The sequence below is a fragment of the Guillardia theta genome (assembly GCF_000315625.1).
Source record: "Guillardia theta CCMP2712 unplaced genomic scaffold GUITHscaffold_225, whole genome shotgun sequence".
In the NCBI taxonomy this organism is placed as follows: Eukaryota; class Cryptophyceae; order Pyrenomonadales; family Geminigeraceae; genus Guillardia; species Guillardia theta.
This window is the reverse complement of record NW_005434451.1, coordinates 55380-64756: the sequence shown is the minus strand read 5'-3', so window position 1 is coordinate 64756 and position 9377 is coordinate 55380. Positions and strand designations below refer to the sequence as shown.

General features: G+C 52.9%; 3 protein-coding genes across 3 annotated transcripts; 1 reads left to right on the top strand and 2 right to left on the bottom strand.

Moving 5' to 3' along the window:
• Window positions 1–75: 75 nt before the first annotated feature.
• GUITHDRAFT_148603 (hypothetical protein) lies at window positions 76–1724 on the bottom strand (the record flags this gene model as incomplete). Its single annotated transcript, XM_005819413.1, has 8 exons — window positions 76–110; window positions 561–709; window positions 953–1039; window positions 1112–1163; window positions 1221–1312; window positions 1436–1504; window positions 1550–1601; window positions 1666–1724. Coding segments are annotated over 8 exons (595 nt in total), but the record flags the coding sequence as incomplete, so codon positions are not given.
• A 1276-nt stretch (window positions 1725–3000) lies between these two features.
• Window positions 3001–4486, top strand: CPEA2 (phycoerythrin alpha subunit 2). The gene is made up of 5 exons (XM_005819414.1): window positions 3001–3079; window positions 3728–3877; window positions 3928–4002; window positions 4254–4392; window positions 4446–4486. Exons 1-4 carry the CDS (start codon window positions 3020–3022, stop codon window positions 4386–4388), a joined length of 420 nt encoding a protein of 139 aa, XP_005819471.1. The 5' UTR covers window positions 3001–3019; the 3' UTR covers window positions 4389–4392; window positions 4446–4486.
• Window positions 4487–4572: 86 nt separating this feature from the next.
• GUITHDRAFT_156320 (hypothetical protein) lies at window positions 4573–6459 on the bottom strand. The gene is made up of 8 exons (XM_005819412.1): window positions 6122–6459; window positions 5874–5923; window positions 5711–5821; window positions 5354–5487; window positions 5231–5303; window positions 4943–5140; window positions 4743–4833; window positions 4573–4690 (listed from the first exon to the last, which is right to left on the bottom strand). Exons 1-8 carry the CDS (start codon window positions 6407–6409, stop codon window positions 4664–4666), a joined length of 972 nt encoding a protein of 323 aa, XP_005819469.1. The 5' UTR covers window positions 6410–6459; the 3' UTR covers window positions 4573–4663.
• Between the last annotated feature and the right edge of the window lie 2918 nt (window positions 6460–9377).

Below are 9377 nucleotides of genomic sequence, written 5' to 3'. Positions count from 1 at the left end.
GGAGGAGGAGGAGGAGGAGGAGGAGGAGGAGGAGGAGGAGGAGGAGGAGGAGGAGGAGGAGGAGGAGGAGCTCACCGGGATAGAAGACAGTCAGCCAGTGCGAGTTGTCCCTGTCGGAGATTGTGAAGAGAGCATAAGGCGAGATGGCAAACAAAGACAAGAAGAATCAATGCGATGATATAAGACAAGACAATCATCGGAGAAACCATAGTTATACAAGGTGACAGAGGTCAAGAGAGTTGGAATGAAAAACATCAACAAGCAAAGTGAGGATGCAGTCCCAAAACCTCATAACATCAACACAGGAGCATCGCTCAGAAAGAGAGAGAGAGGGGAGGGAGAAAAGAAGGGCATCGAGGAGGGAAGGGAAGAGAAGGGGAAGTAAGGGAGAGGGAAAAGAGGGGAGGAGAAAGGGCGGGGTGGGAGAGAGGGACGGAGCGAGGGCGAGGAGGGTGGGAAAGGAGGAGAGGGAGGGAGGGAGAAGAGGAAGAGCAGAAGGGGAGGAGGAGAGGGAGGGAGGGGAGGGGAGGAGGACTCGTTTGCTTCAACACCAAACTCACCAGGCCTCGACTTGTTCGGATACAACAGGATACAAAGCGCACACCACCTCCCCTGATCGTTTACACGCGTCAGATGTGATGTCTCGATGAAGACTTTCTATGACCTGGCTCATATGTGTTGTTGAGTTGGGGATAGTCCTGAGATAAGACTGGTCACCCATATGCGACAGGAAGAGGGAGGAGGAGGAGGAGGAGGAGGAGGAGGAGGATGAGTGAGGAGGACGGAGGAGGAGGAGGAGGAGGAGGAGGAGGAGGAGGAGGAGGAGGAGGAGGAGGAGGAGGAGGATGAGTGAGGAGGAGGAGGAGGAGGATGAGTGAGGAGGAGGAGGAGGAGGAGGAGGAGGAAGACACGACAGAAAGAAGAATAAAGAGGCAGCCATCAGCTTGCAAACCTGTATTCGTTTGCTCTCCACACTCTCGAAGATGGTGAAATGATCCGGCGCATGAGCATCAGGCTCAATGTCCTGCACGGTGTACACCTGGAGGAAACAGGAAAGTCCCATCAACCCTCCTCGCCTCCTCCTCAACATCCAACAAGTCATATATCCCACCTTCTTCTTCTTCTCGTTCTTGCTCTTGCTCAGGACCCTCGTGAGCATCCACCTTCCCCGCACTCTTCGTCACTCCCCGACGAGCACAACAACGCATGCTCTCTGCTACCTCCAGTCCTTCTGCGGGAGGGTAATGAGAGTGTTTGACCTCAACTTGGACGTCGAGATCAAATCCGGGTACCTTCCTTGGTTCAACTTCACCTGTTCTCAAGACCATCAGGCTAGCACGAGGTAACACAACAGAAGGTGACATAGCGAGTAGAGCTATCACGAGGTGACATAGCGAGTAGAGCTATCACGAGGTAACATAGCGAGTAGAGCTACCAGTCGGAAGGGATCGACTCCAAACATCTTTGCTATCTTGGTCGGCGTCTCATCAGCCTTGGCAAGGTACTGCATCATATCAGCGATAGAGCACAGGGCCCATTTCTCCCTCACCTCTCCTCCCGGCGGGTACGGCTGCAGCCCTCCTCCTGCTATGTCGCTGACCCTGCAAGGGCAGGGGCTCAAGGAAAGAAGCAAGAGACGGCACTGGAGAAGGGAGGCTCCGTTACCTTGCCGCTACAATGGTTCCTCCCTTGTCCAAGAACGGGGCGGAAGGCCTCTCCGACATGTTCTCGTCTCGACCCTGGCAAGCTCAACGATCAGAGCCGAAACTTCCTCTGTCTCTACCTCCTCCTCTCTGCCTCCCTCCCTCCCTCTTCGTCCTCTCAGCCTCATTCTGTCTCGTTGTCTTGCACTCCCCTACCCTCCAACAATCTCCTAGGAATCATTTCCTGTGACAGACTGCGACTGCACATGAAACAAGCAGAGGGCGAAACATTGAGAGAGGTAACTGCATCGAGGGATTGAAGTACGGCGGGATGAAAGCATAGAGTAGGTAAATTATGGGAGGGGTGGAAGCAAAGGAAACTAAGGTTGTAGGACGGGGCGAGTTGGTGATATCCTTGAGGGGTGGGATGATGGAGGGTACAGCACATGCGTGACAGGAAGTGGGTGAGTAGCTACGAAAGACTCCGAGGACGCATCACTCCCCTTCCTCCCCCCTCTCCCCCCTCCGCATCCTCGCTGCCCTGCTCGCTGCCATGATAAAAAGTGCGAATCGCTCGGCGGGCACAGGTCAAAGACCCGCCTCAGCATCATGAAATGAGCGAAAATGGAGGCAGCAAGTTTCAGCGCTGATTCAATTAGTGTCAGACTCTTTGGTGATAGGCACTGCCATTGACCGGGCCCGGCGCCGGGACCGGCTAGTGACCAGGTCACTACTGTCCCGAATACCACCCCCTCAAATCTCTGCATGAGGGAGGGTCCTGAGAATCGGATGAGCAAAGGGTGGGTACTGGGGGAGGGAATGGGGGGTGAAGAAATTTTAATGACACCAAGGTCGAGTTGGGACTATACCGGTCTGAAATATATGAAGTAAGGGGGTGGGGTTATTAATCGCAAGGGTGGGGGTGATGTTGTTGGTGGGTAGGGTCATCTGAGGTCTTGAAAGGGGTGTGCGATGGTAGGTGGATTGTTGATGGGGGGTAGTGTTGAGGTAGGGGTCCATAGAGAAATATGGAGCACCACCCCTTCGTGGGTATGACTCATGTACCCTACCCACCGGGAAACAATCATTGGTACCCTACCCTATATCCATGTTTAAGAACCCTATCAGCCAGCTCTAATCGTCACCCACCCCTAACATTTTACCCCACCACCCACCCTCCTGAAAATCAAACAAATTCCGGATGACCAGTCCTGGAAGGAGGGTGGAATTCAATTTGAAATGTGTACAATGGGTGGGGTGGTATTTTTGTAGGTAAGGGTAGTGGTACACGGGGGAGAAAGAGGGGGTAGGGTGGTGACCTGACAGGTTTTCGTGTTCTTTAGGGTAGGGAGGGGGCGAATCGTTTCAGTCTCGCCATGCTCAGAACCGCCGTTGTTGGAGCTACCATCGCCGTCGCCAGCGCCTTCGCCCCCGCGGTAGGATGAGAGGAGGAAGAAAGTGGAGACGTGGAGGAGATAGGGATGGACAACAGCTGGTGTGATCACAGGATTTGAGGCCAGGAGGAGGTGGAGAGTAGAGAAGACAGAAAAGTTCAGGATCCGAAGGAGAGTTGGGGAAATCAGAGCGAATCGTGTTTTGTAGCAGAGGACTGGAGAGAATTTGATGAAAACTGATGAGACAGAGCATTTATGCTTTTCGATCAGAAAGAAAGCATGGTAGATGAGTTGATATGACTTTCAAGGGCAACTTGAATTGTCGGGTGCGAGATAAGTTCGAGAACAACATGATGCAGCCCTCGAAGTAAACTATAGCTGATCCAGTCATTCACATGAGAATGGAAGGAACAGCTACGTTAGAGAGGAGCGGGTTGTATCATGTTCAAGCTCAATGAGCAGTATTTCTTACATGTTCGTCTCGTTTGAAAGAAGTGACAAGTTTGGGTCTCATTGTCATGCGATTTCCTCTTGTTGTTATCGGTGACGATGAAACATCTGGAGCAAGTAGAGCATGCCAATCAGTTTAGACGTAGCAGATGTTCGTGGTTGGTGTGGCAACATGATCAGAACAGGGTCATGCCCTCTGTTACTCGTTCGGTCCCTCCATGTATCTGACTGGTCCTCCAGCCAGCCCTCCGCTCCCCCGCGGGCGGTGTCTCCATGCAGATGGAACGCCGTGAGGCCATGACCGCTGGAGCTGCTGCTGCCGCCGTCTTCGGAGGAGCCGCCGCTGCCAACGCCATCCCCCTCGGAACTCAGATCGCTGGCAAGGGCCAGGTAAACCGCTTTGACATCTGCCCCGCCTCCTCCTCCTCACTGTTCTACAGGTTCTCATGCGCGCCAACTTCTACGCCCCCGAGGTCACCATCTTCGATCACCGTGGATGCAACCGTGCCCCCAAGGTAGGGCAGGAACCTAGCATGCTCCTGACTGTCTTTCTCTTTTTTCCTTCCCCCTCATTCTCTCTTTCTCTTTTCCCTCTCCTCCTCATCTCTGCTCTCCCGGTCATGTTTTCCTTGTCCTAGTCGTATTCTCCATCCTTCCCTCCGCACCTCACTTTCGCTCGCTCCCGCCAACCGCCAACCTCTGTTGACCCCTATTCGTCCATTCTCTCCTCCTTTCTCCATTTTCAGCTCACTTACTGTATCCGCAGGAGTACAAGGGCGGCAAGACTGGCGACCAGGACGATGAGATGTTGGTCCGCGTCAAGTCCGTCAAGGTGTTCTGCCCTGAGGCCGAGGCTGCCAAGGTTCTCGCCAGCACCCTCTCCGTCCTCAAGAAGAAGTAAACAGGTGGGAGCGATTTTTCTGTGCTGCAAGGTTGTGCTGAGACGCTGCTGATGTAGATGATTGAATATAGTTGAAATAAACTTCCAGAACCACTGAACTCCGTTCGCTCTCTGTGTCTTACTGAGGTCCATGTGTTGTGAAGGGATTCTTCATGATTTGTAGATGCATTGTAGATTGTCGATGCAGCATTCAAAACTTTCATTCAAACAGATAATACACGAACATTCCTTAGGTTAGTCATTACACGAGAGACCTTGCGATCATTCTCTTGGTTTCAGATAAACCGGAGGGAGCCAAACAGCTGGTGGTAGATCACCTTCAGCGCCATATGATACGCATCTACTGCCTCTTACCTGACTGAAGGACGTTTGCTTCACCTGGCTCTTCCTCCAAGAGTACTCTGAGTGAGCCCTCGGCACCAGGTCTGGGTCGTTCGCTCCACAACTGGCCAAGACAACCGTCATTCAGCTTTCACAGCACGACCCTGTAATCATATTTCTCCCTCCTCCTCACTCCTCCCTCCCCCTCCTCCTCCTCTCAATCATCCACCCACCTCTTCATCGGTGAGTTCGCCAGTACAGCAGGTTGAGGTGGACGCAGCTTTCCCTTCGTCTCCTTGTCCGTGCCAGGACGCTCCTGGGCTGCAGCTGGGCCTTTCCTCTCCTTAGCTGCAGCTGCACTCGTCCCTTCTCCAAGAAATTTGGTAGCAAAGAGGAAGCTTCCGCTCTTGTCCGTTACCAGGCCGAAGCTCCTGTTCTGCACTATCAGCATCCCAAGACCACCTACTCCTCCTCCTCCTCCTCCTCCTCCTCCTCTCCCCTTCTCCTCCTCCTCCTCTTGCCTTGCGAATGATTCCGACGGCACAGGATCTGCCGATTGCACTTCAGGAGCGATCCGGATCTTGAGGGAGGAGGCTAAGGAGAAAAGTGGTCAGCCAAGGGGCGGCATAGGAGGAGCAGGTTACCTCGCTCAGGCTCCACATCCTTCCATGCCAGCAACGCTGCCCTCATTCTATGGTGATGGCAGGACTGGTGAAGCTGTGACAGCTTTCTTTCTCGCACGACTCCTTCGGCCAGAGTGTCAAGCGCCGATCGAGCCCTGTGGGAGATGGTGAGGTAAAGGATGCACTGCTATGAAGCGCAACGGGAGAAGAACAGGGAGCACGAGACCGAGGTTGTGAAGAACAAGTGCGCTGGAGGAGGAGACGGAAGCGATGGGAGAGCAGGAAACGGAGCAGAGGGGACAAGAGGGAGACGGCAGGCGAGGGAGAAGGAGAGGGGAGGGGATCGGGCCAAAAGAGGGAGGGGATCGGGTCACTCACAGAAACATTCTCCTTCGAGTCAGGAAGTTGTGTCGGACTTTGTTGAAGAATTGATTTCTCCGGTGGTATTCAGCCATGTGCTCGAGGGCAGACCTCAGTGTCGACAACCTCCTGCAACTTGCGTTAGAGACGCCCACGCCCTACACAAGACGCGCAGGTGGACCTTCGGTTAGTGAAGCACTCCTGCAAGCTCATGCTCTTCTTCACTTGCATCTGCATCACCCGGACACGTCAGGAAGCGAAGTGAAAATCAGGATGTGGAGGCAGGGAGGGAGGGAACGATTGTCCACATGCTGCATCACAAAAACGAGCTGCAAGGCTTGGATGCAGGAGGGGGAGGAGTAACAGGTCAAGAGGAGGAAGAGGAGTAACAGGTCAAGAGGAGGAGAAGGAGGAGCAAGCGGAGCTTACAGAGTTCAATCTCTCAAGGTACACCAGCAACTCGTCTCGTTCCTGCATCGCATTCTGCTGCTCCTGCTTAGCCTTGTGCAACGCGCCCTCGATCGACTTCATGGAGCCCGACGACAGCTGCTCTCTCGATCGGCTTGCAACGAGGTTGTGCTGCAGAAGTTCCACTCGCTCTGACTTGAGCCTGAGCTCTTCTTGCGCCGCTTCCAGCATTCGCTTCAGCTGAACGTTGTCATACTCCGCTCGCTCCAGCCGGAGCAGGAGGATGGGGCTGCTAGGCGACGACGACATGACAGTCGTGGAAACAAGTGAGGTCGCTTTCAAAGTTCTGCAAGACCACTGCGAGCACAGTCAGGGATGCCGTGGACATCTGGTCTCCTGTCATCAAATCTCGATTTGACAAGTTTTGATGTTGAGGGACCTATCTACATCAACTCTCCTTGACCATCATGATCACTCTCTAAAATGCATTATTTTCGTTTTCTGCGGACATTCATACCCTCTCCTCTTCTCCTCCTCCACTCCTCCCTCTTCTTCTCTTCGCCTACAGCTGCATTCGTAGCTACTGAACAAACCTTCCATTCCTGAATCACTGCTGCTCTTTCCTTCCGATGGATACCATGACAACTGTCAGTTTTACACTGTACGTCTTGCTGGTCTCTCTCGTTCTCTTCCTCCTCCTCCTCCTCCTCCTCCTCCTCCTCCTCTTCTCCTTCGCGCCCATGCCCTCATTTTTGCCGTTCCGTCCACATCGGTGTCCCCCACCCCTCGTTCCACCACCCCTACCACGGTACCACCCCCAGAAAATTCGCAATCTCTGAAGTACCTACCCCTCATCCCTTCTCAGTAACGGTGAATAACCCCTTCAAATACACCACCTACCACCTCATTCCATCTTGAATGTACCCCCACCCCTGCTCCGAGACCCTTTCCATGTACCACCATGTCTCATTGTCATCCATACCCCACCAATATCACCCTCTCTAATTAAGTACCCATTATTTTCATATGAAAAGGACGGGTACATATTGTACCATATTCGACACCACCCCTCTTTTCCATACGTGTTGCAAAAGTGAGGTTGTAACTGTTACCTACCCACCCTGCATATCCAGTTTTAAAATAGTTTCAATATTTTTGCGATAATAAGTTCAAACTGAGAAGCATATCTTCAAGTCTTTGGTGCAGAGTATGTCAACTTAGGCGAAGATATGACAAATTTGGGGGTGGGGTGGTACTGGAGGGTGCTTCCAAAGCAATTCAGGGGGTGGGTCCTGGTGTGGGTCCTGTTGGACACGAGTGGGGATGTGGATACAATACAAAATATTATTGTATAGTAAAATCGATAAGTATAAACAACTCAATATAATGCAACGAAGCGTTGAGATATTCATGATCTTTGTTAAAATATGTTTATTAAACAGTACCATGGCATCAAAACTCTCTAGAGCAAACCCAGACTCTAAAAATATACTTCATTATCCAAAACATTTTATAAAGTTTAACATATATTTAATATTGAAGCGCTGCCATTTAATTTAGTTTTAAAAAGGCGTGGCCTCCGTCAGTAATGGCGGATGTAGGGGAGAGTGCGGATCAAGAGGAGGAGGAGCAGGAGGACGAGAAGGACGAGGAGGAGGACGACGACGAAGACGAGGAGGAGGAGGAACATAAGCAGGAGCAGCAGGAGCAGGAGCAGGAGCAGGAGCAGGAGCAGGAGCAGGAGCAGGAGCAGGAGCAGGAGCAGGAGGGAGGGGGGGAGGAGGAAAAGCAGGAGGAAAGCAAGAGCAAGAGGAGGAGGGAGATGAGCAGGGATCGTGAATGTATCATCTCAGGTTATATAGGATGAGAGCAGGAAGGTCCCAGTCAAGAATCCGTATTGCGTCTACAGTATCGGCAGCAGGAGACGTAGCAGCAGTATCTAGATGGGGCATGCAAGGTGGATTCGTTATGGAATAAGTGGAGGAAGAGGTTGGTCAGGAGGAAGAGGCTTCAAAACATTATGTTTCTGAGTTTGAATCGACTATTGCTTCCAAGATTTCAAGTCCAGTGGGGAGCGAGGAGGATAGAATGACCGAGTCGAACATGGAAGGCGGAAAGTTAGAGGAAGGATGGGATGGGTCGATCGGTCGCTCGAGCTATAATTGTATGTTCTGCTCAACTACAATGTGTGAGGAGGGAGCATGCAAAGTAACTTCTTCCCGCCTTTCCCACGGCCTGCCAATCTTCTATGATGTACTTACTTGCGCGTGTAGGTCTTGCTGTCAGGGGCTGCAGTATGAATCCTCGTCTGCACTCCACTTCCCTCCTCTTTCTTCTCCTCTCTGCCTTCTGGTGTGGCTCTCCTTCCATCGTCAGTGCTGTGCAGGAGCTAGCCTCTTTCCCTCCTGCTGCCTCCGGTTACCAGAGCTCCTTGCTGCCTGCGAAGCATGTGGAAGGAGGCGAGAGGAGGGGGTGCGGGAGAGTCTCGCTAGAGCATGCTGAGGGAGAGAGCGTGAGAGACGTGAGGGCGGAGGAGCTGGCCTTCATCGGAGGAGCCGCCGACCTGATCCTTTGGAGTGCCAAGGATGGCAAGTGGAGAAAGTTTAGTCTGAGCGAGTTATCCTCCTCCCTTGCCTCCTCCTCCTCCTCCTCCTCCTCCTCCTCCTCCTCTCCTCTTGCTCGTGGTCGGGCATGCCAACCCTACATGAAGCTCTTCGGCTTCAACCCCAGTGGCTTCGTGCTGCCCCGAGGATTCTTCAAGAGGACAGCACAGATTCCTCGTTCCATCCTCTCCTCGCTCACCGGGTTCGGCGTGTGGAACGGGATCAGGTTGTCAGGGTCCTCCCCTCCTCCTCCTTCCCGCTCTTCCTCGCAGACGCCAACGCAGAGCTTGTTCCTCCCCGGCGGGACGGGAGGAAGCGAGTTCTTTTCCTCCTCTCTGACACTGGAGGGGGCCACAAGGCGTCTGCGAAGGCCATTCAGGGGGCCCTGGACGAGCTTTACCCCGGCAAGTTCTTGTGCGAGATCGCGGACATCTGGACAGATTCTGCTCCCTACCCTTACAATCAATTCGTTCCTGCCTACCAATGGATGGCCAGGTGGTTGTCTCCCATCATCGTCTGTCTGACTCCTTCCTCCTCTTCCTCCTCCTCCTTCCCCCTCCTCTTCCCAGTTCTCTGACCTTCCAATGTTTTGTCTCCTTGCTTTCTTTTGTTTACACTATGATCCTCTTCCTCCTCCTCCTTCTTCTCCTCCCCCTCCTCCTCCTCCTCCTTCT